This window comes from Pagrus pagrus (assembly GCF_965226575.1).
Source record: "Pagrus pagrus genome assembly, chromosome: 15".
In the NCBI taxonomy this organism is placed as follows: Eukaryota; Metazoa; Chordata; class Actinopteri; order Spariformes; family Sparidae; genus Pagrus; species Pagrus pagrus.
In genome coordinates, this window is record NC_140199.1 from 9,936,455 (window position 1) to 9,964,395 (window position 27,941).

At 41.5% G+C, this 27,941-nt stretch overlaps 2 protein-coding genes across 10 annotated transcripts in view; one reads left to right on the forward strand and one right to left on the reverse strand.

The window, feature by feature from the left end:
- Nucleotides 1–970: 970 nt before the first annotated feature.
- Nucleotides 971–18,335, reverse strand: LOC311270909 (pleckstrin homology domain-containing family A member 1-like). 8 transcript variants are annotated; one of them, XM_084376144.1, is made up of 14 exons: nucleotides 18,202–18,335; nucleotides 13,666–13,884; nucleotides 12,387–12,443; nucleotides 12,158–12,203; nucleotides 9,069–9,166; nucleotides 8,454–8,585; nucleotides 8,161–8,301; nucleotides 7,266–7,334; nucleotides 6,614–6,678; nucleotides 6,418–6,481; nucleotides 6,214–6,303; nucleotides 4,897–4,970; nucleotides 4,058–4,132; nucleotides 2,654–3,003 (listed from the first exon to the last, which is right to left on the reverse strand). In XM_084376144.1, the coding sequence occupies exons 2-14, from the start codon at nucleotides 13,804–13,806 to the stop codon at nucleotides 2,772–2,774; spliced, it is 1,284 nt and encodes a 427-aa protein (XP_084232270.1). In that variant the 5' UTR covers nucleotides 13,807–13,884; nucleotides 18,202–18,335; the 3' UTR covers nucleotides 2,654–2,771. The 8 variants fall into 8 exon arrangements, with proteins under 8 accessions (XP_084232271.1, XP_084232270.1, XP_084232272.1 ...); XM_084376147.1 differs by lacking the exon at nucleotides 2,654–3,003 and adding an exon at nucleotides 3,202–3,396; XM_084376146.1 differs by lacking the exon at nucleotides 4,058–4,132.
- Nucleotides 17,807–27,941, forward strand: part of phactr2 (phosphatase and actin regulator 2) — a 48,839-nt gene continuing 38,704 nt past the window's right edge. Inside the window, exons 1-2 of one of the 2 annotated variants that reach the window (XM_084376140.1) lie at nucleotides 17,807–17,881; nucleotides 20,580–20,725. In XM_084376140.1, coding sequence (XP_084232266.1) covers nucleotides 20,587–20,725 — 139 coding nt within the window. In that variant the 5' untranslated portion in view covers nucleotides 17,807–17,881; nucleotides 20,580–20,586. Of the gene's footprint in view, nucleotides 17,882–20,579; nucleotides 20,726–27,941 lie in introns of those variants that run through there. The other variant, XM_084376143.1, reaches the window with a different exon arrangement.

Genomic DNA, 27,941 nt, shown 5'->3' on the forward strand with positions numbered 1-27,941 from the left:
TCCACTGGTCTAGCATTACACTCCTATAACACTGTTGGACTCATTACACACACTCTTCTTCCTTTTCAAAGCCTGGTGAGGATATTAGTGAAACCACTGGGTGTCATCACAGGGAGTAGGTTACATTTGAGGTACTTGTACTTCACTTTATCTCCATTTTTAACGACTTTATACTTTATACTTATGCTCTACTACAGCTCAGAGGGGATTATTGTACTTAGTCGGAGTCCAGACTAAGAATTGTACGTACAAAACATGGATTTATGAAATACGATGCATCGTTAAGACACCAAACTGTTGTAAAGAGAAATGAACAACAAGAGTAAACACAAACATAAATGCACAAGTGATAACAATCCGATAATACAACATAATAGTACAACATAGTACAGTAATAATATTCACAAACTTTTGTTTAATATTTTTAATGCAGGACTTTCAAAGTGTAGTATTGATATTTTTACTGGTAACACTTCATAATGGTTTAATGCTTTTAATAAAACAGTTTATAAAGATTGTATTGTTTGTTAACAGCTAAACAACTATTGATTAAAGTTTAATTAACTCTAAATGTACTATTTATTAATGATGGTTATTATTGACTGTTACCCTTAAGTAAAGGATCTGAATACCGCTTCCATCACTGTGTACATGCTGAGGCAAACATTTTCCTCTTGATGGTGACACAGATTTTTTCTAGTGTTGAACACATTTGAAACACAGAGGAGGGTCGGTTCTTACTCTGGGATCAGCTCTGGTTCAACATGTCCATAGTCCACAGCAGGTTAGTGGAAGTGAACCAGAGTGCGGTTTCTTCTCCGACCACAAGAGGGCAGAAGGAGCCTTGATGAGTGACAAACACCAGCAACAGTGAAGCTCTTTCCTTCCAGACTAAACTAAAGCTCTCACTTTACCCCCACAGACTAACCGTGCTCTTTGGAGATAAATAAAGCACACTGACCAATGATACTCCAGGAAACCTGAACACATTTTCAGTGTTTATTTCTTTCAAGTCATCCACATAATAAATAGAGACAATTCAAACCAATTACACCAGACTGAAACAGGGTGAACTAGCTTGAACGCTGTTGGGCTGAAATGAAGCAGGCACTTTAAAAAAAAAGATTAGTGTGTATTATTTAGCAGGACTACAGTGGGACGTTTATTTAAATAAAACCATGAGACAGCTGCCTCCTGCTGGGTTGGCAACACAGGTACAACAATCAGGAAAAAAAACATCTAAAAGCATATAAAAAATAAATCTGCTGCACACAACCAGCTCTATTCTGCAAACACACGACACACAGAGAGGCCTTCGATAAACAAAACATTTTAAAAAAGAAAGACAATCTGAGGAATTATTAAAATGTTAACATGCAACAGAAGTGTCTGAGCTTCAATGTTTTTGTATACAAAATGTTCGCATGGTGTTCACACAGTAAAATCTTCAAACAAGAACTGCAGGTTTAGTTAACTCGCGTGTCTGAAGCCGATCTATTAACGATCTAGCTCTAATGTTGAAGTTTTTGTTACTATGAGTTATAAAATGTATACAAGCGTACTCTTAGTACTTCTTGTTCCTCTTCCACGTCGTCAAGTATCACAAACATGAAAAGTCTGGTTAATGTAGTTTGCAAAGAGGCTGATTCAGGTTTACAAGTGATGCATGTGCTGTGACAGCTTCCAAAAATGTTGTTTTTCTTTTGAGCTCCTGCACAGTCACCCTCACTTTACTGTAGATTTACATGTAAGCTAGTTCAGCTTGTGGTCAACATAAGTGATATTAAACATATTGAACATATGATTGAACAACTTAACCCTCAGATATATCTGGAAAAATAAAAAGGAGAAATTTAAGCCAACTGTGGCTGCCATACATGTGGTCTTATTATTATTATTATTATACACACTGGGTCATACACAAATATTATCAACTGCATCTAACTCTAGACAAGTCCAGAATCTATGAGTTATTATTTGCACTGGAGTGAGGATTTGATCTCAGACTAGGCTCGACACGTACTCCTAACACTGGCCAACAATAGCAGACAAATCCAGGCTGACAACAGTGAGTGTATGAATGGACCACACAGTTTAAATTAGTGGATTAGAGAGGTGATGAAATAGTCGGTCCTCAGTTTGAAACGCTCTTTTCAGACAAGAGGAAATAGCTTGCACTTGAAAGCTCCCTTATTTTCTTGGCACAAAGTGGTTTACAAACATCCTCCGCCCACGCAGCCCATCGAACACACCGTTGTGCCTGTACAGGTTAAAATAAAGCTCTCTCATTGAATTCTAATCGGCACGAGTAAAATAAAATGTGTGGTTTTGTTGACAACATCAACTCTCAGTAAATAAATACAGGCTTGTAAATGAGACAGCAGGCAGGCAGAGGGGTGCGGGTGAAGACTGGGTCGTCTTTGGCACACGTGTGCAGTTCAGTGGTGACCCAACATGTCTCTGGCACACTGACGGAGGCGCTCAACGTGAGTTTGTGATGTTGTCCACTGTCATCCGCCAACAGCTTTGGTTTAAAACCAACACCTGCCCATTTTTAAACACTCGTTGTGCACCGTTTACTCCTCCTCTGTGGAGTCTCCATCCAGATTAACACGTTTTAACGTCCAGTTCGACGGCTCAGACCTGGCTCACCGGCAGGTCAGCGTCATCCAGGTCCAGGGGCGGTTCAGGCATGTGGGGCTCAAAGCTGCTCCGCCGTCGCCACGGTGACTCCTCCGGGTTATTGATGGTGGTCGCCAGCGGTTCGCAGGTCACTTTGCCAGGCGCGTCTCCTGCAGGGACAGGCGTGCTGGCGTGTGGCTGTGACTGGGCCGTGGCAGCAGGCTCATGAAGTGCTCGCTGTCCCACGCCAGGCTGCGGGCGTGTGCCGCACGTGACAGCAGTCCCCCACTCTGGGTAGCATGGTGGCATGGCAGATATGGGCGAGCGAGGGACGGGGGGACCCGCGGGGCTGCGGTAGAAAGTGGAGCGGCTGCCGTGTTCCTGCAGCAGAAAACAGCAGGAGGACACAGAGAGAGCAAGACGGGTGGTTGTTAGTTAGGAAAGTGAAAACCTCATATACGTGTTTATTTGAGAGGCGAGAAAGTGAGTTACAGACTTGGAATAAACACCAGCGTGTGTGGCCTGATGCAGCTTTAGCAGAGTGGGTATTGAAGGTTGTAGGTGCTGAAGAATGTAGCATTGCTAGAGAGTGTAGATGGTGGTAGTAGCAGGAGTAGTAGAAGTAGTAGTAGAGGTAGCGGGAGAAGTGGTAGTAGTGTCAGCGGGTTTTAGTTTTGGTCTCAACAGGTTGCAGTGGAGGAGCAGAGTGCCTTAGGAAGCAGTGGTTGATTGTTGCTCGTTATTTCACAGCTTGTCATTGTCAGATTTCAATCTCTGAAACACAAAACGGACGCATGGGAAGACAGAAAAGAAACGGCAAAAAGTTTTGAAAGCAGAAAGTGGTAGCCACTGAGCAGCTGGTGAGATGTTGGTTAGAGAAACATCCCAGCATCAAAAGACTCAAAGACAAATATCTGTGTCGACTTTACGATCACACAGCTTCTCCCACACGAGTTTTCTTTGAAAACTTCCGTTCAGTAAATCCACTGAAGCGTCACAATTTTTTTAATCGTCAGTTTTCTAGCACAAACATGTTTAAAAATTCAAGGGAGAGCCACACATGTATTAAAGATGTTATTATGCTGAATCAAAATGTCCAAAATCAAGATCATGGGGCAGTTGGGTAAGAAAATCTTCCACACAGAAGACTTGGAAAAGAGAATTGCACTCAATCACCACCTGATTAATAGATATTCCCACATAACACAGACATGTCCCATTAGGCTCTTCAACACTGTAATCTCTCTTACAAACCGCATTTATAAATAATTAAGCAGTATATTTGTGAGTCTGGACATTTGGATTCAGCAGTGGTGAGTCCTTGTTTCTACAGCTGTTAAAATGTTCAACATTTAGCACAGATGTTTAGGAAGTCAACATGGAAAACAAGTATCTTATTATCGTGTGTATGAGAAAGAAAGAGAAAAAAACATACAGGCAGCGAACAGGAGGGAGGAGGAGAGACAAGCAGGATGTCACACATCTAAGACAGGTACACAGCTGCAGCAGACTGCAGAGATAACAGAGCATGAAGGGAAGAAAAACAGAAGGTGTGAAAGACACATGTACCCAGTAATAAAGACACCGATAGAAACAGGCTTAAGGTATTCATAGCGGAGCTGGTCGGGTAGGTCATGCAGTGAGTGGTTTTTGTGTACGGCTTGTAGATGAACTCATGTGTATCTTTATTTTTTTTTTTTACACAATAATGGTGAAGACAGGTGCAAGTGAAGCTAAAAGGGACGGAGGGAGGCAGTGACTGCAAGGTCTTTCCGATGGTTAAGAGATCCAGCTGTTTAGAGTCATTCTGTACCTGAGCAATATATGACTCGCAGTGTGCTTGATTTCAAGTGCCATGCTCGTAGGCGACAGTCATCACATGCCAGAAGCTAAATCAAGCACACCTCGAGTCTTGAAATTCCTGAAACAAGTTTTTTAGACATCTTTTTTACATGTTTAACTGGGGATAATCAGAGCACACTGAATGAAATGGGCTCAAACTTTGTGCTGAACTTGAAAAACAGAAAGCAGGAGAAGTGGATGAGAGAAGCAGCGAGGACGAGGGCGTGAAGGGAGGAGCGCTTGTTGGGTTATCACAGCCATACTTAGGATGTGGTTGGTTCTTTGAAAAAAAAGGAGCATCAGATGTGCCGTCAGATCTGATCTGCTCTCATCATGTCCACAACCACCAAGGGCCAGCCAGTGAGTGGAAAACAGTTATTAAAAAAGGTGAACTTATAGTTTAAAAGGGGGGATTTAGACGAGCTGACATACGTGCTGCTGCACTCCCCGATTCGGGACGTATACCTCTGTATACAGGGGTTCGACAGCCGTCTGGCCTGCCGCATCTGCAACAACACAGTGCAAAGCAGTATTAGAGCAGATGGGCTGTCTGCCCACAGGGAGAGGAGGAGGTGGAGAGAATGTGACAAAGAGAGAAAGAAAGGGGGAAACGAGGATAGAGAGAAGAGGCACAGGAGAAGAAAAAGGAGGTGAGAGAAAAAAACAAGCAAGAGAGAAAGAGAGACACAGGAGGCAAGAAGGAGGGAACTGTAGAGAGACAGACAGCGCAGAGGTGCTGAGAATGAATCCTTGCTAACCAGAAGGGACCAACTGCAGCAGAGGACACTGTCTCCTCTGCAGACTAGGGCTAAGGAGCTGCTTCACTTCTCTCTTCTCACCTGCAAAGTCTAGCTGCCTGTCTCTGTGCTCGCACAGATTTGGTAGTGTCATCGCTAGTTGTTTCATGTACAGGTACTTTAGTTAAAAGTCAGTACTGACACGCCTGGTGGTTCTGGGGTTAAGGCGACAAACATTAACCACAACCCAGTTTGTGTCCCGTTGGGGACGTTTGTTGTTCATTTATCATCTCTCTCCCCTCATTTCCTGTCATCTAGCAACTGTCGATTGTCTGATTAAAGGCAGTTCATGGCCAAAAATGTTCCTTAGAAGAACACCAAAGAATAGTATGATGGGTTGTGACACGGAGGGGTGAGGAAAATGCAGAATAAGCTCTGCAAAATTTATGGTAAATACTGTAAAAATAGGCTTTAATGTCCTATTAACATACATAATGATCTCCTTTTTTTGCCAAATCATATTTTTTCTTGTGGCCTGGTAGCAAATATACCAAAGGCCTGTTCTGGTCCACGACTCAGAAGTTGGGAACCATTGGTGTAGACTACGCAGAGCAGAATATAGCTTCATCTATTTGTTTCCGGACTCGTAATTACAACTACAACAGCTTAAGGTGGCCTTAGGGTAAACTCCTCTGAAACACACCGCCAAACTTCTGTTTCTGCTGCTCTGCAAAAAGGATTTCAAGAGCTCTTGTGAGAGCAAGAAACTGCAAGGAATGATCAGTAAATGACATGAGTAAAACAACACATAAACGTCTTGTAATTAGTCTTGAATTGACTCGTCATACAACCAGTAAGTCTCAAGTTCTACACGTACAAGATTAAGTCAAGTCTGAAGTCATTTCCCTTTTCAACGGGTATGTTTGAGGTCTTTAAATTCGTGATTTAAGACTACTTATAATGACTTTAATCCAAACTGTGTTAACGTTGTACTGTAGTGCAAGACACATACTGTGGCAGCGGACCTCCCAGGACCCCGCTGGGCCACAATGGCCCCTGAGACAGCCTTGATCCAGCTGTGCATCTCCTCTGGACTATCCGCCTGGTGGAGACAAAAGAAAAGACATTATAAGAACAATGAGTGTTTATGAAGACTGTAGAGGGGGAAGGTTTAAGAATGTGTCTGAGAATCCTTAAACCTCAGAGATCATCCTACCTGTATGTAAAACGTCCTTGATGTGGTGACGACTTCAAACAGATTATCTCTCATCATGATGTCACTACAACAAAAGAGGAAAACAAGTCAGATCATATTTATCTCATCCATATCTTCATCAGAAAATGTAAACACCATCCTCCAGGACAAAGACATTTTTTTGTACAATGGGAAAATGCTGGGACATGTTAAATACCTCTGTTTGCACTCCTGGACTTTGTGAACTTCCTTCAGTGGGATCATTCTCAGAGGTTCCTTCTCCTAAAGGCAAGAAAATAAGGTTTTATAGCACTGAAAGAAGCAAACTGAAATACACAGACTAAATATTATAATTTGCAAGAATATAACAAAGGTTTTATTGCTAATAAGTTGGTTAAAAACAAGGCTGTCTTGCCAAATTTCTCTGTTTTGTATCGACAGAGAATGAACTGATATTCCCTTGAAACAGCAGACTGCTAACTAAAAGCCCTGATGGTCTAACTTTCTTGACCCGGCCATTTGATACAGCAGACAGAGAGTCTGTGTCCTTGGGGCTGTTGATAGCCAAATAGACAGATAAAGCTGTCAAATAAGGGCAGACCCGGAGAAGGACGTATGAGACGTGCAGTATTATCATGAGGACAGCCTGTGTGTGTGTGTGTGTTTACTACAGACCAGGGGGAACAAGGCATGACAGGACATGTAAGGTGAAGGCATTGAATTCCACAGACTGCGGATAAAACATGTTCGAACTCGGGACTGTGTGTTTGCTGTTACTCTGTCCAATCCACATGCATCAGCAATATAAAAAAAAAAAAAAAAAACATTCCTTAGAGGTGTCACATAACTTCCAAAACAAAGCCAATTACCAAATCTGATTTGAAGTAACTCATTGAGTTTTCTTCCAGGAGGAAATATCGTCGTTTCCAGTTCCTCATCTGGGGAAAAAAAGGGGGAAAAGATGTTCAGGCATAAATCATCATTTATATTCTAGGTATAATCCAATCCCTACATATTTTCACAATGTCTCTATAGGAAGGGGGATGTACATTATCCTTGGGCATTTATAAAGTACAGAATAACAAAGCTGACAATTATAACAAGTCAAAATAATGTTTACTTTTCTAGACGTCACTTTTACCCCTTTTCCACCAACTTTGAAATGTTCAAAGCATTAAGACCAAATTAATTGGTTGCGTAAAAAAGTAGACTCCCAGCTGAACCAAAGAATAACAGGTTTTTCTTGACCTGTAATGCGAACTGTGATGACATCAGCGGGCTTGTCATATTCTACAGGTTGGAAACAGTGGATGGAGAAGGCCATATGTCTTCTACATCTTCTAATCAATAATAGTTGGTCCATGCTTGTTTTCAGGAAAAAAGCGAATATCTGTCATAGCAAAACACAAGTTTACGAGTAATCAATGCAATCTGCCATCCTGCTACTACTGTTTACTTCCATTGTGCATTTTTGCAATTCCTTCCCTGGATGGCGATCACAATCATTTTGCTCAAAACTGCTGGAAACATGGGTCGGTTCCCTAGATAGCTCCAAGGTTACAACCAGAACCATCTCAAGAACCAATTCTCCTTCGGTGGAAAAGGGGTATCGAACTGTAACTGTCTTGGTAAATGCAGTGGATTCAGAAAAGTGTGTTGTGGCAAAGAAAGATGTTGTAAAAGTCTGAATTGCTATTGTATTGAAGAACTCTGATACCAGAGGGGCGAGAGAAACCAACTCAACCCCACGCAGCAGATGCTCACCACAGCTCCCTGCTTGACGCAGTAGCCTGACTTGATGACCGTGTGCTCCTGAGTCGGCCTGCCCAGGAAGTACGGCAGCTGACTGTGGGAGCGATGCATGGCCTCACGCTCCGCTCTGTCTGCACCATCACAACCTTCATGCTGGAGGGTGAAGGACACCAGAAATATTGTAATTCCTGCTAGTAAAGTAATAAGTATAAGTGAGAATGTAGTTTTAAATATGTGACTGAAGAAACACCAGTGTGCTCATGTGTGTGCATGTAAACAGTGTGCTGCTGTACAGGTGTGTTCACCTGTGTCTGGGTGACGATGGGGACTCCTCCAATGATCTCTGTCTTATAGGAGACTTGTTTTTTGGGTCCTACAACATCTGGCAAAGCCTTCTGGTTCTCTGTATTCTGCTGTCCGTCAGACAACTTTGGCACCTTAACAGAGCACACACACACATCCAAGTTGAGAAGTTTGAGGACAGTTTTTAATTAAACACATTAATATTAAAAGAGAAATATGTGTTCTGTGGAAATCAGCCTGAGGTTGTAAAATATATATTTTCTCCATAGTTCAAATAGAGTATGTAAATTGTATGTATGTAAAAGTTCACAAGCCTTTTAACATATTTAATACTCATTTCCTCTCTGGGTGGTTGAGAATTCATGGAAAACAATGGAAACAGTCCTTTATCCCAGCACTCAGTACAACAATACAGCATCCTGTTAGTCATGCTCTGACTCACTCCTATCTAGTTACTTGACAGTCCACTCATTTGTTTCCACAGTAGAGGAAGAAATAAAAGTTTCTCCAAGTGATAAAACACGAGCCAAAAAGAACAGATCAGTACAGTCGAATCAGGGACGGACTGGATGTCTTGTGTGTATTTGTGTGTGTGTTTGTGTGTGTGTTTGTCTCACAGTGATCTTGGTGGCTTTGTTGAGAGCGTTGACCCAGTCCACGAGATCCTGCTGGTCATTGGCCTGCAGGAAGAACTTCCTCATCCCAGCATTGATGACTAATAGATCATAAAAAAAAAAAAAAGTGGTGGGAACAAAAGAGAGTAAAAGTTTAGTCAGATCTCTTTAGTTACAGTCAGATTATATTATCTACACTACATCCTCTGACTCACTCTATGTACAATGTGAACAACATGGAAATAAGCCCTACAAGTACAAAGATGTACTACGCAGTGGGTGTTGGCTTTTGGCCTTTCTTGTACATAAAATATGATGAAGTGTCGGGAGAAAAGATCACTGCCACAGATTTCTTTGGAAGGGAATCACAACTGAGCCAAAGGACTCTCCCACGCACAACCAGCAGCACTCTCCTCTCCATGTGGATGATGACCTAGCTAGATCCAGCTGCCTCAGTCTGCCACCACCTACCCACTTCTAACCATGACGGAGAAAAAAAAAGCCCCCGGCTACCAACCACCAAATATGCCTGCATATTTTCACACCCATGTGAACATGAGCAAACCCAGTTTTCAATCACAAAGAAATTTTTGGGTCAAATGCTGATTAGCTATGGATCAGGATTTAGGAGCTGAAAGAACTGAAGTGTCTCATTCTCTCTCTCTCTACTATAAATCCTTCAATTCTGCAGCTCAAACCGTCCTTGTGTCTCCTCTAGTTCCTTTCCACACCATGTGAATAAATTACATTAAAGCTGGACTGGTAAATCTGGCGGGGGCGAACTGTAGAAAGGCACTGAGAGCTCAAACTCTGTGGCACAATGAAGATCATTCTTCCTTGTTCTGTGTCTGCGTGTTTGGTCCAGCTTTCAGACAGATGCAAGACCTTGCTCTCTCTCTGTTCTTTCCACTTCCATGTAAATAAATCTGTCTGGCTGTGCTCTTTCGGATCACCACCATGAATTGACCCAACCTTCAATTGTGTCCACTGTGTGTTTAGGAGAGGTAAACTCCTCGGAAGTGGTGAAAGTGCTGTGGTCTCTTGGGCAACGGGAGGACAAATCTGGGAGGAAGGGTATCAGATCTGACTCATAGTTACACATTATAAAACCATGTGTCTGCCCCCTCAAACCAGAGTCTACTGCAGAAATCCAAGATCTGATTTCTCTGAATACTTCTAAACCCATTTGAAAGACATTGAGACAGGATCGTTGGGGTGTTGGTGCTTAAACTGATATACTTGAATGCATGGCTTGTAGTAGCGTTGTTGTTCCTTGGGATGTTATATATTGTAATATTGTTTTAAATCTGTGTATAAACGCTTGTTTTATCTTGTGCTGCTGCCTGCCTGTGCCAGAACTGCCTTGAAAAAGAGATTTTTAATCTCATGGTTAAATGCAGCCAAGCACCACCAAAATGCAAGGAACAGACTCATACCCATCATCAGTCATGAGCTCCCGTTAAAGCTCTCTTTTCTTACTGTACAAGGATCTGTAGGTGTGACGGCGATTACCTCATTTTTCTAAATTCCTCTTCTATGTTTCTTGCTAGATGTAGGAAAGAAGGGGGGGCGGCAGGATTCTTGGACATCAGCAGAACATGTGGCGAACAAACTGCAGTTTAAAAATAACATCATACATCTCCGAATCAGGTTCCGATTAGGATGCCGACATCCTGTTGAAACCTCAACAAGGCAACTGGTGCGCACACACAGCTAGACACACACAGGCCCGGGAGTCAAAAGCTAGTATTTCCTGCTATTGAAGCAGATATAGGAGGAGGAGAGGGGCTTGTAAACAGGGAATGGATGTTTTTGTGACAAAATAATGTGATGATGGTTCATATTTATGCAACATTTGTCATTCCAGTCCTGACCAGACGAAGAACATGCATTTAGATATTCACTCGTAGTATCAGGGGGCATGGTTAGAGAGAGTGACTTGCATTGAAGAAGATTAAACCTGTCTGACGCTGGAATCGGCGGGACTGTGTTCAACCATTTTTGTAACTTTCTATAACTGAGATTTTCACCCACTTGACTCCCTGACAGAGCAGCTGTGCAGGTGATAAAAGAGCCATGATTTGAACTTTTTCTGCCACTTTTTATGGCAATAACTGAATGCATGGACACTGATTAGATCTGACTGAGAAACTGAGGACACACTGCAGTAGCGACATATCAATCACAAGGTAGCCACGCCCAAGTGTGATCATTTTCTCATAAGCTTACATACAATCAGATTTCTCTTAGAAACCAGTGAGGTCGCCTCCTCCTGGCCATTTAAAGTGCAGGATTAAGGCACAGCACAGCGAAGACCATAAGCTGATGTCAACAATCAGGGTTTACAACATTTAAAAAAAGATTCTGCTAATATTTTGTGGGTGCATTCAACATGTTTAAAAGGTCTAAAGGATGATACATTCAAAACTGAACAGACTCTAGAAGGTGCCTGTAATGTTTAGAATAATAGGAGAGACAGACGAGATGAAAACCACTGCTCCTCTGCACATATCAAAGACAATTTGAAAAAAAAAAAAAGGTCTTTTGGGAGAAATGTCTCTGAATTTATTACATTTGAAAAGGAAAAACAATCCAAGAAAACTTATCAGGTGCCAACACAGCCATCTCACTGATTAAGATTATGAAACCTGACAGTCACTAACAATCCTAAAATAGTTGAAGCCGATCCACACAAACTCAGATCGTCAGCCGCTGTGGCCTCCTGCATCTTTGTGTGTTGGCAAAACAATGTTGAACAAGGCTGCCTGGTCAATGGTGGAGAGAGTATGTGGAGAGCAGTGCTTGACCAAGTTTAGAGGGCAGAGAAGGTCAACAAACATTCCTCCCTGAGGTTATTTAGGTGTACTCAGCTTTGTCAACATGTGATGCTGATGTTTGCTGAGCAGGGATTTTTGTTTTTTTTTAAATTCAATACATTTACAAGATGTTTGTTTGGAGTTAGTTACTGTTTAATATGATAAATACCATTTTGTTTTCTAAATAGGTTTATATTTCTCCTCCAGTACACTATTTAATTGTAATTTTGAATACCGAAATCAGCATCAAGGTCGGGATGATCTGTGTTTTCTTACCAAAGCAGAACTCTGCCTTCGGCCTCAACTTTGTGGCATCGCTGACCTAAAAGAAGGACAAAGCTCACAATTGTTAGCTGCCCAGACACATTTCTCCTGAGGGAGACAATAAAGGCTAATCTAATCTCATTTTATCAGTTCAACCAAATACTGTAAATTAATTCTATTAGTAGAAAACCATATCATATTTGTGTCAGATAAGCTTCAGTGGTAATGTTATTTTTTGTACCTTAGAGATGTAGGTGAGCTTGAGAGAGCCCACACAGTCTGCACCAACAGGCAGGTTCTGCAGGAGAATGGAAAAATAACAAGATAAGTAAAACGGTAACTGCAGATTACTGACACAATATAATGTAGCGTGAGAGGGAAGTCAAGTTCAGCAAAGCAACTCAATATTAAGGAATAGGTACAGTTAACTTTAAAGCTTTATTTTATCGTGGTATGGCATGGAGTGTCTTTGTCTGATTTTAAAGTTTACAGTGAAGGGATTTAATTTTCTGAACTTACCAGACTGTTATATTGTTCAAATACTTGCCTTTACTGACTTACATCCTCATTACTGATGATTATTTACAAAAAAAACTCCAATAGTCACCTCTACAATATTGTCATCTATCAATATCGAGGTATCGATAGTGCTTTTGAGAAGTGCTTTTGAAAATATTTCAAAATAAAGAGATATATATTGTGTCTCGCAGTAGCCTAAATATAGGACATATCGCCTAACCCTACTTTGGATGCACTCCATGAGAGTTAATTTCAGTTTCTTGCTGCGCTTCCGAAACTAGGGGATCCAGATTTAATGTCATTAAAATTTAAGCTTCTTCAATCTATAAAAAGAAAGGGACTTGCTGAATTATTCAAAATCTCTCCTGCACTACATGATTTATGAATACTTAATGTAACAGCGCACTTACAAATACAGCATCTCCAAACCAGCATGATGTACAAACCAAGAGGAGAGTTACACTGTAATAACTTTGACATCGAAGGTCATCGAGCAGAAAATGATGACCAACGCAAATATCAGCCAGTGCAAATATTGCTCCTTTATACCCGACGAAAACAAGACAAAAAATCCCAGGTTTTGATTTAGACTACGAGTTACTCCTACTGTTATTCTGACTTGATTTACCCAAATGGTTACATGATAGCTAGCTAACAGCATTAGCCCTGACCTATTCCTGTGTCTGTAATATGCGCTTTCTAATTGCTGTCAACTGGAATTACATAATACAAGTTCTCCCATCCTCGTACGGCCGTCTGGCGATGGAAACATTTAGCCTGAACTAAGCTTTGTGTTCATAATGAATGAAGACAGTTTAGCTAGAAGTGGCCTGCAGTTAGCCAGCAGCTGCATGAGAGCTGATTATCCACGCTGATAACTAATTAACAGTTAGGGGGTATGCAACGATTTAAACATTAGCCTGTGCAGTTACCAGTTACCTGGAGGATTTTGTCCCCAAAACAAAGCTAAGAGCTAAGCTAGCACAGCCCTGTGTAATTACCTGCGGGTTGTCCATGAACCACACCAAGCTTCCCTGCTGCGTGTCCAGTATGAAGTACCGACGCAGGAACTTGCCACTGCTCTCGTTCTCCTCTATGTCCAGGAAGCCACAGATGCGGTTCTGTCGGTCCACGTAAGGCATTTCGCCACCGGGACATTCCCTGGCCTGCTGGGGCCGGGAGTCAAGAGGAGCGGGGGCAAGTGGGACCGGGAAAAATTCCTAAAGGACAGAAAGAAAAGAGTGGAAAGAGAGACGTGTGAGGAGGGAGGGATGAATGAGGAATTTCAGTTGTCTTTGTGGTGAGCCGTGCTAGCGTGTCCCGCTCTCTCTTTCTCTCTGTATCGACTGTATCTCTGGTCTCTCTGCCACCTGGAGCTCACTAGGCTACAGCCTGCCAGGGGGATCATGTGACACAAACCACAACCCCGCCTTTATCCTTTTATATCAGCCTCACCCACTCTCTCTCCCTCTTTTGCTCTCTCTGTTTTTTCTCCTGTAACACACTGTCACTCTCTCTTCTACCTCCTCCACCCACCCTGGCTCGCTCTCTTTCTTCCCTCTTGCAGTCCTCTCCTCTCTCGCTGTCTGTGCTATCGCCTCCCAACCGTTCTCTCATCCGATTTGGCAAGCCTCCGGCCAGCCCCTTCTATCCCCTCCCTCCACAGCTGAGCACCCACTTGAGCACGGTCAAAAAATAAATAAATCAATATATAAATAAATAAAAAAACACCACTGAGCTCAGCCATGTTCAACAAAAAGACACAACAGAAATGCCCTCAGGAGCGGCGCGGGAGAGAATGTGCAATATTTAACCTGCTGAGGTCTGACACATCCCTGAAACCTGCAGCTCACTGGACGTCAACAAAAAAAGTAAATGATTACAGGACATCTGTTTAGTCCTACGAGTGTGAATGCACGTATGTCGCACTTTCAAACCCTGTGTGGGTGGGCGCAGCATTACTGTAGGCATATTGTCGTATTAGCCTGTTTAAGCTGCTGTCGTTTTGCACTGAGCCTAAAATATGTGATTGAGATGAGTCTTTGGAAAGCAGAGATAAAGACGCTCTTTCTCCAGGACATTATGAGCACTGTGTGGGTGGATGGGGGCAAAGCAGGGACAAAAGGCGCGGTTGTTGTGCATGGACTCTGAGCTGAGAGCATCTCAGTTAGGCCCTGCGTCTACCCGAGTCATCCCATTTGACACACAGGCACGAGAAAAGGAGCAACGCTGTCAGAGGCGACTATCTCAACACTACACAAACAGCGATTGTCTTGTGAGAGTGAGAGGCTCTGTCAAGTTTAGTGATCATGTAAATTAGGTGCTGTGCACAAGTTCATCTGCGTGCATGCTCTTGCATTTCAGTGAAGCAGAATTAGATGTTAGAGATAGTGCGAAACAAAACTCCAGCAAGTTGACGGCAACTACATAAGCTTTTTATTCAAGGGCAGGGAAACTGGTGTGCTAGTTTCAAAGTTTGTCTGGAAAAATAGGTGTGTTAACTATAGTAAGATCTATACTGGATTTATAAGGTTACATTTAAGCGTTTTAATGATGTGATGGTAATATATAGGCCGATATTCATTTTTTGACATGAACACGCAGCCTAAAGTTACACTTTCATGTGTCAATGTAAAATGTGTCGCTCACAGTAATCAACCTACGGGGAATTGTCACCTGAATCTGGAGCTCCCCTCGGCTTAATAGATCCTTTTTTTTAGCGTATTGTTTAACTGTCTCACTGCTCTTACTGCTTATTGCTGTGTTTTTTGGCACAACATGCAGCTGTAGTCAGCGTTGTGCAGTGACTCCTTCACACCAAACGGCATACAAATGCAGGTGATGACTACCTGGTGAACATCTTGGCGGATTTAGCAACTAAAGAGTCTGATATTTCCCTGGGGAGAACAAAAACAGAGCCGCAAGAGGGAGAATACTGCACTTATATTCGACAGGTGGACAGAAAGGTGGATGCTGCACTCATGTCAGACGGTACATTTAAATACAAACCAGTATCCCAGTTTTTATCATATTCTGGATATGTTAATGCGGAGCTCGAGAAACCTGGTTATTAATTTGTCTCTGCATACATGATCACAATATTATGCAGCTTTTCTGATTGTGAGTCACTACAGTCTTTGAAAGCTCCACATCATTAGTTACCTCAGCAGGTACAGACAGTTTTGGCTTTTTTTGTTTTATCACCAGTAATTAAAGCAGAAATTCTCGTACAATTTCTCTTACAACCTTTAATGACAACATAATCTGCATAACCATGTGTCAGACTTTTACATTTATTTTAGTCTCACTGAGTTATTTATCATGATAACTATTAATACATTTTTAACAGACTAATTAAAAGCTAATCCATTCATTGTGATCAGAACAAACACTCGCCGTATCCCAGTTTCTATTTGATAAGCCGTGGTAGTATATTTGAGTTTCTGAAGCCAGGATATTATATGTACATGCTCAAACACATAACCAGGATACTTCAAAAACAGATCATTGCCAGGCTACTTGGGCCCACAAGAGGGAGGATACAGAGCAAGGCTTCCTGTGTAAGAAGTGGGTGACAGTGAACAGTAGAAAGTGAGAGTGATACACTGATAAAATAAATTATATCTACAAAGCATGAACCAGAAGAAAGCACGCACATCTAAGTTTAACAGTCTAACTCTGAAGAAGACTGGATAAAGCTACGAGATGTTAGTTAACTTTCTGTTGCAGGTCAAACATTCCCCAGTAAAGTCACTCTTTACATTTACAGGAAGGCTTTGTCTTCATCATATGGCAGCCAACTGGTCACACAGGACAGGCCATAAAACAACATTGAAGGCAAGCTGGATCGACCAGAAAAGGGCCAAAGAGGGGGAGACCACTGCCACGATACTGGAAGTCGAGCAACAGCTGGAAGACACTCGTGTTGTTCACAAGTTCACCCAAAAGTGAAAACGTCCGTCATTATCTACTCACCCCATGCTCATTAGGAGTCGGGTGAAGTTTTGTGGTCTACAAAACATTTCTGGAGCTTCGCAGCAAAACAGCGTTGCAGCATGCTCCTAAACAATTGAAGTGGATGGGGACTTGTTTTAAAATGTAACAAAACAAACTAACAAAAACATTCATACAGCTCGTCCAACATTAGCCAAGTCTTCTGAAGCCCTGAGGTCCCGAATTGAATTGAAGAGACATTATTTAAGCCATTTTTGAAGCAGAAATCTTCACTGTAGCTGCTACGGTATAAGCATTAGCATGCGCCATGTCTGAGGTGGGTGCAAGAGCAAGTGAGGGTGTAAATAATATCTCTGCTAATCATATTGGGATCTTTTGATTTCTGATCGGGGTAGACCGTGTTGTTTCTGTCAGATTGCCAATAAAATAAACTAATTTAAAAAATGTGCTACTTTGGCTCTGATGCAGCAAGCTCTCACACATTTTTAGTGCAAATGAATATCAATTTTCAGCCTCCTTGATTACTAATAATCAGCATCAGCCCTGAAAAAGCCATAACGGTCGACTCTTAGTTTCTGATGAAAAATGGAGCCATTTCATGTTCATCCGGTTGTTTTGTCACGTTTTTAAAACAAGTCCCCATCTACTGTATTTATTCAGGACAATCCCGCCACGCCGTTTTGCTGTGAAGCTCCAGAAATGTTTCGTGGACTACGAAAACTTCACCCGGCCTTCCATCAGCATGGGTAGTGACGAGATCTTCATGTTTGGGTGAACTTTTCCTTTAATGCAGAACAATCATCATCCACTACAGCAGAAGTAAGTTGTGTATTTAGTTTCAGAAAGACCAGAGGATTAAATCATTGAGGTGTGAGTGCTGGTGGACCAGAGGCTATGTGGAGAGAGGGCTGGGATGTAACTGGCTCTCTACAGGTCAAAGGTGGAGACAGGTCATTCCGGTTGAGCTGGAAAGAGTCATTTTCTGGTCAGTCTGTCTTTGAACGCAGCAGCAGGGTCCTGTTTACCACAGCAGCATGCTAGTGACGGTTTGATGCTCACTAGTAACATTTAACTGTGACTTTAGTTACTGAAACACACGACTGAACAAGCCAACGAGCCTCCATGTTCCTGCCAGGATAACGTAAAAACATGAGCTGACGTTACAAAAGGGCTATAAAACACCAAACGGCTAACACACAGTGTTAACAGCATCAGCGACTCCGGCTGCGCTGGCCTGAAGTTAACCGGGGGGACGCGGCTCAGGTTAGCCTCCTATTAGCAACCACTTCACACCACACGTTCACTAATGTAAAAGACCGTCCGACGTGATATTAATACACCACATAAAAAACTGATATCCATGTGTGTTTTTGGACCCGCTACAAGCAAGAGAGCTTTACTGGTTAAGCTAATTTTATCCAGCAGAAGAAGTTTCGACGTACACGGTAACCTCACCTAGCTAACACCGACGACTCGGTTCACACGGCCTCCTGGAAACACAGCTGGCAACTTTAGCACTGCGGCGCAACACGGCCGGGTTTATCTGTTTTCTGCTGGTTATTCAACGTCCCAGGTGAACTTACCCGAGTCTTCCCGTCTGTTCGCTGCTGGTGTCGGTGTTGTCGGTGGGTCGGTCCCTCTCTGCCTCAGCCCATCACCACTGATCCAGGACGGGCTCCGACACTGCTGCTGCTGCTGGGGAGAGTGCAGCAGAGATCGTCTATACTGAAGATGATCACTCTGTGGTTTAAAAAAAAAAACGGTCACAGAAACTCCTCACCACACTCTTGCAGCAAGCTCCACCTCTGCATTGTTTAACCCCACATGCTCCAAAATTTTTTGCACTAACACTTTATATTAATCATCCTTAGTATATGGTAAATGTAAGTCCATATTTACTTGACTGTCAAACAATAAAATGCTTTGTATTTATTCAGCAAAAGTTGTAGCTGATGTTTAGATAGAGGGTCTTAAAGGGGCACTAAGAAATACTCAGAATTTTAATGGTTACAATATGAGTTAATAATACAAAATCAGTCATATTTTTGTTTGTATAACTGAATAAACAAGCTGTTCTCAGAGGAAAATAAGGTCCCTAGAACACTGTTAGAAAGGTGGCGGGGTCCGCCAGATATAAACAAAGTAAAACAGTATGAAATTGTGTTGTCCTTTAAGGTCGGTTTCAGTTTATTCAGTTTATTCAGTCATGAAAACAAAGAGAGTTTGTTTATTTAGTTTGTTTACGCATTAAAAAAACAGATCTTTCTCTTCAGATTGAAAAAGCTTCCGCATAACTACACAGTGCTCCTTTAATATCATTTTACAACCCTGATGTTGTAAAATGACAAATGAATGAACCTTTAACCTTTAATCCTCAATACTTTGTAAATGGTTAATTAATAGACCCACTCTGTAGTTCATGTGAACTCTTTTCCTAATGATGGTTATTATAAAGTGTTATCATGTTTTGGCACAACATGGAAAAGCTAAGATAAGATAAGACTTTATTGAACCCTCAGTGGAGAAATTCACTTGACACTTGAGTCGTAAGCAGATGGGAAAAGCTACGTCGCAAACTTATCTAAGATTTTATGCAGAACAACCTTTCAGTTAGCCCCATATCATTTTCATAATAGGCCTTGTGCAAACAAAGCAAAATCTGCTGGCAAGGCAGTGTGATTCTTACTAATTTCTGCTAAAACATCATAAATATAGTCTTGTTAGCAACTGGAAGCCCTGTGGTGTGGAAAATATTGAGCAACAGTGCTTAGTCAAGTTCTTTATTTGTCAGATACACAACAATTATAGTGAAGCAGTTTCTTGGTCTGCTTCCAACAACACAAAATAGAGAGTTCAGATATGAAATACAACAATATATTTATGTAGAATAAAGTAAAATGATATACTGTGGTAGACTGGTGTACTGTCATGATAAAATGAATTAACTATCACGTAGCCACATTTCTGCTTTTGGCTTTTTTCCCATCAAATCGATCCACTTGTTTCGCTCCACCGGCTGAAATTACCAGCCGAAGAATTGCAAAGTCAGCTCTGCAGATCAAATCGGTCCACGCAAGCAGCAGCTGTGCTACAGGCCGAGCCCAATCACTGTACAAGGTGACCACAAGCACAACACGTTGAGCGTGCTGTGAAGCCACACGAAAGAGTATTTAAGTTTGGATTAGGCCTGTCAGCCTATATTTAAAAAAATCTATCTGGTTGCCGGAAAAGGAGATCACAGTGAGAGTTCCTTCCTTTTGCCACCTCTAAGTGTAAAGTATGAGACATGCACTGGGTGTCAACACATGGAGAGCAGACGGACCACTGCAGAGGTGGTGTAGCGACATCTAACGTTTAAAAGCTGCAGCCACTCTGCTCTGTCTACTTCACATGATGTTGCATTGACATTTTGTCATTGCGTAACTTTAATTAGGTGGTAAGTTTTACTTTGCAAAGAAGCTCTTTCTTCAGACTGACTGAATATGCTCTTCACCACCGGTTACAAGCAACAGGAAGCTATCGATTGTATTTGAATGTGGTTCCTAAAGGACCATTTTCATTTATTTTTATTTTTCACGCCTACAGAAAATATAGGTAACACCCTGTATCCACATGCTTAGGTAGCCTGTATGTTAAATATGTTATTTTTTTTCATGTAAGCAAAACATTATTATTAAAAGTCAAATTTGACCTTCATAAAAACTTAGAAACTTATAAGTTAAAAGAAAAGTTATAGCAGTCAGTCAGATAATAGCCATCCTGTCATTAAGCAGCCTGTTTTACAGAGGCGATGGGTGTTAACATACACACACACACCCACGCCCACACACACACACACACACACACACACACTTCTGCCTGCTGCAGAAAAAGAGTTTGAGTGAGAGGAGAGGCGGGCAGGCTGATGTCGATGAGGTTAGAGTGAAGTTGTCTTGTCTTCTTCTCTCCTGCTGGCTGACAGAGGGACCATGGACGAGGAAGTGGAGGACACCTACCCGGAGCTGAGGCACTTTCCTCCGCTGTGGCCTCTCTTCAGGTCCCGCTCCAAGAGTGACACCTCTGGGTTCCGCTCCAGGGTGCTGTGCAGGCTCCGGGGAGCGCGCTCAGGTAGGATACACCACCAAACACTGAGTTCATCTTCAGGTTAACTTAATTTAGCCTTTTAATGCTGTTTTATACTTTTATTCATTCAAATGTTATTTTGTGGAGCATGTGATGGTAGAAGTCAGCTGACACATCAGTGTAATCTGCTGTCTGTCACCGCCAAAGTTTCAAGTTATACTAGTTGTACTTGGCACGACAGCTTCTCGAGTATGAGTAATGAGGCAGAAGTGACTTCCTGCTCTGCTGCACAGACAAACTTAACCCTCTCTACTCTTTCTTTCTCTCTGTCTTTCATGTTTTCTATCTGACTGTACCTATGAAGTGTTGCATGATTTATTCTTGTGCAACACTGGATCGATGCAGTTAGCTTTTTTTTTCCACTTGAGTCTATTATATTGAAATTCATCATAAAAAGCACATGACACGCCTGCTAAATCATCACCGGTGCCAAGGATGTCAGGTTCAATACACACAGCAACGGAAATACACTGTGATGTTGGGATATGGGTGCATGGATATGCAAAAAAAAGTCAAATGAAATGTGTCACACTATTTTTGGGGGATAGAAATATTCACAAAACACAAAACAAAAACTCAGATATGTCACATAATAAACAATCAAGTGAAAAACTCATATATCCCGGTATCCCTGAATAACTCTGAGTAGTGTATACTGGCTTGTTTTTCTGCAGATGAAGTGTCAAAAAGTTGTAACACTGTGAAAACATGATGGTCAATGTGAGGGGATGAAGCATTTTCACAGGCGCTGTGGGACGTTAGCCACAGCGTCAACCACCTCATCGTCTCACTTAAATGTCAGAGCGACAGTTTGGCTGCCTGAAGCTTCTGGCTGTTGAGCCCTGATAGGCTCATATGTGTGTCAGAGGTGAAAACCACTTCCTATCAGCCGTCTTCAGTGTTTAAGAAGGCGCAAGCCTGTACCTACTCTGACCTATCCCTGCACAGATGATGTTAATTAATAGACCGCTTTTGCATTAGGGCTGTCTTGTTCACCAGTTACACATTATGCTAATGTTTACAGTGTATTATAAGTGGCAGTTATTTTGCTTGTCGTCAGCTGCCACAGGAAGTGTTCTGTGTTTATGTTTAAGTTGTAATTACAGGAAACGATCATGAAGGGGAGCAGTTAGGAAATTAGATGTCCAAAGTTGTTTATGCCTCCTGCCGGTTTGGATTTCTCGCCACATGGTTTGAAATGTCTCAGAGCAGCTTCGTTCAACCTGAGAGTTAATCTCACCAACAGTCCTCCTGTATAAAGTCCTCACATCATCTGTTTTTTAAAATCAAATTCTTATGAAATATGGATTGAGACCATGATTTTGGATCACATGTTTGAGCTAAACTCACAAATAATGACTTTACACTATAATGCATGTTAAAATTAACTGTTTTCAAATCAAGCAACAGGGGGCGCTTATTCACCCTTTTTTATACAGATGCTGAAAATCCATGTGCAGCCAAGTGGCCCCCTCGCTCACATTAGTGTGGTCTCAGTACATCTTTCACGACCGTCCCACAGGGCGAAGCTTCAAAAGCAGCCAAATGTACGATGTCGGACGGCATGCTGGGCTCATTTTGCTCCGTGTCTGAAATGATCTGAAATATAAATAAGATCTGACACGAAAAACTAAAAATTCAAATGACACACCCAGAAAGAAATATTATATGAATTACAGCATTTTATTTTTTTTTAGCTAAAAGGAGTTAGCAGATGATGAGAAACTTCTTTTGCCCTGAGGAAAAATGCTCCAGTGGGGAACATTACCAGAATTAATGGCAGGAGGGGGGGATGTCTTTTTCATGTGCATGTAATTCTTTATTTTTAACAAGCTCTAAGAATACGAGACTGAAAAGTAAAACGTGAGAACGTGCAAGTCAACAGGAGGCAAACAATATAAAGTAGGCTATTTTGGGTAAATGTGATGGTGAGCATCAATAATACCGCTGCACTCTCTCTGTATGTCCACTTCATTCTGATCAGAGTTATGAAATCGATTCACAGCTGAAGTTATGATCTTTTGGAAAGCTGACGATTTACTGAAGCCCATAAACCGAATAATCCCTCCACTACTAAACGTATATGAGATTGTGAACTGATTTTAAAAGCTGTTTTTGCTCTCACATAGTCAATAACACCATGATATCAATAGTTTTAAGGCAAAAGTGAGTAAAGAAGGCTTTTCCTTGTAAACTTAAAGCAACAGAATGTAACTTTCTGGATAAAGATAGTTAAAATTTTACACATTAAAGCAACATTACGTAGACATTGGCATTTTCTGTGATTTGCCCACAGTTTCTCTCGCAAATACAAATCCCAGGGCCGCAACGATTTGTCAGACGTAATGTAGGTGCTAACCACAAACAATACTCATCACGTCATGACAATGTTATGTGTTAAAAACGTGCATGTTGAAGTAAACATGTATGTAACGCTGTGATCCTCTCACTGCAGTAACATAGTGCGGCGGAGTGGCTGAGACGGAGACACCGTTCAACTTATTACAAGACACTGTGCCATCAACGTGATTCTGAAGCTGCTTTAAGGTGAAAACGTTACATAATGTCGCTGTAAAGTGTGTTTACACCTGGTGCCTAAATTACCCACAATGCAACGCAGCCACTAAGAGGATATTTATCAGATTACATGCAGCTTCCTCTGGAGCCACAAAAGGCTTCATGCTGCTTTTTGTACATATGCAGTAGTAATCACCAAGACCTGTAAACACATGTTAATGTGTCAAATTGATGAAGTTACCCTCTAAGTGTTGAGTGTCACCCCCAGGCTGTCAAATACTGATGCTCTGGGTTGCCGACGATCCGGGCCGCCAACCCAAAACAAACAACAATCAACTATCTTTATCAAGAAAGTAACATTTTGTAATAAAACTCGAAAGAGATTGAGACTTTTGCCTGATCAGTTGAGAAACAATATATATATGATTGAAAAGCTCCAGAACAGTCACTGAGTGGATCATGTCGTGTCATGTATTTGTCATAAAGATATTAAATATTAAGTCGTGCACTCACATATGTGCATTTTTGTGGGATACCGTGTAGGCTGAGATGGTCTTTGCTGGCTGTTGTAAATAGCACGCTGTCCTCCGGATGGGCACTGTAACAGTCTTATAATTACACAGGCGGTGAAAAGAGGAAAGAAGAGAAGAGAGGATAACGGGTAGATAAAGTGGCAGGAGAGGGTGAATAAGAGAGAACAATGGAATGACATGCCAAGAAAAGATATATTAAGACAAAAGAGAACAATGAGAGGAGACGCAAGAGAGTCAGAGAGCGGAAAGTAAAGGAGGCAAGGGGAAAATGATGAGAAAAGAGAGGAGAGGAGGCAAAAGGGGATGCAAGGACAGGATGATTAAGGAGGAAGGGAGGACAGATGGAAAGAAGAGGACAAAAGAGGAGTGTCCGCTTGCTGGTACTCTCTGCTGCTTGTGGGTACTCTCCTCGAAATAACATTGATTACAGACCCTTTTAGTCTGCAATAAGTACTTGTACTGTGATGCAGGGAGCAGCCCTCCCCACTTCACTGCCCACACGCAGTCTATCCTCAGCCACCGTGGTAGCGGCTGAAGCAGCCACCGACAGACCCAAGGAGCTCTGATTCTTTAGTAATTAAAGGCTCGATCTCTCGGTGTTGCAGTTTGAGGTGTTGTCATATTTACCTCCACCTTGCTGTTGCTTCAAAAGAGGAATCTCACATTAAAGGTGTAATTATTGAAATTTAGAGTTTTACACACGTGTGCAAGACATTTCTATGTAGTTCATTTGGTTTGTCATCTGGAAGTTTCATAAACATACAAAGAAAATAAGCCTACATCCCAACAAGTGTCTAAACAACACTGAGTCTAAGATTGTGCCGCTCGATCTACGAGGTCGTACTTTGGCACAGCTTTGCTTTGAGGTAAATGCTAACGTCATCATGCTAACATGCTAGAAATGTGCAGATTTTTTTTAGCATGTATAATGTCCTCCAGTTCCCTGCTTTTCAGGGTCACCATCCTTCTTTAGCGTGCTAACATGTACTGTTTAGCACCAAACACAAAGTACTATGCACTGTTGTTGAAAACAAAGGTATTGTCGTGATGATGTTTATCATAATAAAAATGTGTGTAGCAGCTGTCATGTACTGACGTCGCTGATAATAATCACACGTCTTACATATTCACCATTGACCCATTCATTACTGTTGGGTGAGTGTCCTCCCCAGAAAAACAACAACATCAGCTGTTTCAGCATATCCCAAAAAAAAAAAAGAAGAAAATACTGAATGGTTGGCTGAATGGTTAGTGGCTGTAGGGTAAGGATAAGTCTTGAATTGTGGCTCCTGCAATTTGAATATTACACATGATTATACGGGTATGCAAACAACAGGTGATTGCAATCTAATAATTGACTTCATGATGACACAGCTGTGTTGTTAAAGCACAAAACCTTTGGTGTTGTCTAAGCTCCCTCAGTCTTCCTGAACATATGTATATTTTAAGTTGTCCCTTCTTTCTTTCTCTTATAATCGTACTCTAATCATGAGTGTTAAATGTCTCTGCCCGTTTCTACAATCCTGGTGGACTGGAGGTGTTGTTCTCACATTTAATGGTGAGAAAAGTGGGTTCGATCTTCTTCAATGCCAGTTGACCTTGTGAGGTGCTTGCACGTACTTGCGGTTTCTTTTATGTGTGACAGCGTGTGCGTGTGGGTAGATGTTGTTGGAGTTGATCAGCCAGTTGTTTTTTCCTCTCGCTTGTAGTGAGCCGTTGCGTCAAAAGTCAAAGTCTCACTTTCTCCGTCTCTCCCCCCCGCTGCCATCTGTCTATCAGTAACTATATGCTGTTACTTAGTAATCCTTTAACCCTTTTAATATTTGTCAAAAGGCCTCGACAGCAGGATGTTAACATTATGCCTCTAATGATGCTGTGTACATACAGTACAGTAAGCGTATGTGTGTCTGTAATGGAAATGTAATAGCTCACGTTATATCAATATAACTCAAAGACTTTTCAACTTAAAGGTAGAATCAGTAGGTTGTGTCTGAGCCGCTGACTCCCAGGACATTTTGGGTTGGTGATGCGCCCCGAGCACAGTAATAAATGGAGAAGATAGGAGAATCCATGCAGAGGGCTGCAGGGTCTCTGCAGATATAACACGCCTTTTCTTCATATTGGAGTCTCCCTCTCTGTCTGTCTCAGTGTTGTCACATCTGCTGGTTGGAATCAGTCTTGTGATGTTGGGAAGGCGGCGGGCAATGACGCCAAACAAAAATAATCGATAATCTCCCTCAAACGCAATAAAACTAAAGCAACGAGCCTGTTTTGAAAATGGAGTACAAAGTACAGATATTTGGGAGTAAAAGTACAACGTGGTCAGAAAAATAAAAACTCAAGTAAAGTACAGATACCTGAAAATCTACTTAAAGTAAGTACCTCAACAACGTAATTGTACTCTGTTACTTCCCACCTCTTGTATGAAGTCCAATAAAACAGACTGACAAGAGAGGGAAGGAGCACTATACCAAATGGCATTACGGTAGCTGCTCTTATGTAGTCAATAACGTAATGGTTGTGCGTACATGTACTTCTGTTTACATTGGCTTACACACACACAGACGCACCTGTCTCACTTTCAGTCCATCAGTGTATTTCATAATGTCCTCTCATTCTTTTCGTGATATGTCTAATAAAGAACAGGAAATTAAAAATCAACTGTGAGTGAAAACACACAAATATACAGTACGAGTGTGCGTGTATTTAAAGGAGACACAATACACATATTAGTGTGTACAGCCGCGACATCCAGCTTTAAACCATCAATGGCACCCAGAGATGATCACAGAGTATTTGCAGTGTGGAGTGACTCTTCACAACACTCGATGGACCTGAAGTGTGTGTGACAGAAAAAAAAGAAACAAAATGACCATCTGTCCGTTTCTTGCACTTTCTGTCTGTATCTTTGACTCCTTTCAATCTCTCCTTGTGTCTATCACTGAGTTTATGTGTATTGACTTATTACTGATGTTATGTTTATGATCCATGGGTCTAATATCTGTATTGTTTTTATCACCGTGCAGTCACTGTGGCGCCTTCATGTGCCTTCTCTCCGCTCAGTAGTTTGTTTTTCGAAGCCCGTAAAGTCTGACTTATTTCTCCTTGAGATTAAGTGTTAAGTGTTGTGTTACTTAGCAACAATCAAGGTTAATAGCTATTGTTTATTGAGAGGTTAATGCTGGAAACCACGACTAATACGCTCCATCAAGAACTGATGGACGTGGACTGAACAGCCCACCAGCTGTGATCAGATCCCAAGCTCAGGAGAAACCACAGAAATCTTTAATGTGATCTTACACACATAGAAACAAAGCCCACAATTTTATACCAACGTGAGTATAAAATTGTGGCATTTGTTTCTATGTGTGTAAGATCTCATCACTCATAAGAAGCTGTTTGCAAAAATTGTTATGGGGCGTGCTGCACTGGGTCAAGAACAATACCGAGTTGATATTAAAGTAATAAATCAGGTGCTCTTCAAGCAGAGGGCCAGTGGTTGAGTAAAAAATGATAAAACAGTGACTGTCCAGTTCACTTTTAATGAAGGTCGATGGCGTTGTCGGCAGTCTGAGAGGACACTCTGATATGATGATCAAAAGTCCTTTATCAAAGCGTGGATAAACCAACTCTTTTCCACTCACACAGTTTTCATCGGGGCATACGGTGTCCATTATAGTAGGTAAGTAAGCTGGATAGACGTTGTTTTTCATTTAAACTCGACAACTGATGTATCATTGTGAATTAATTCCTGTCTAATATTCTACTGGTCTTGTTGTCGCATTTATTCATACTGTTAATGATTGTTAGTTATTACAAGGCCGGATCTTTACACCTCTATTTCCATTAGTACTTCAACATGTGTGTATATATACATAGTCATCACATTTATAGTTTTATGCACATATTTGTTTCCAGTTATTTTTATATTTCAGTACTTTAATTTATAGCAGGCCTACTTTATAGGTTTTATTCTTACTTGTCTTATCTGTATTAAAATCTTGTTTATATCTACGGTGTGATATTTTCTATTCCAGAAGGAGCGACTGTAAGATGCACAATTACCCCAACAAGGATCAATACATTTTTAGTCGTTCTGATTTTGATTCTAAAAGAGTTTTCATTATATTATCAATAAAACCATATCCATA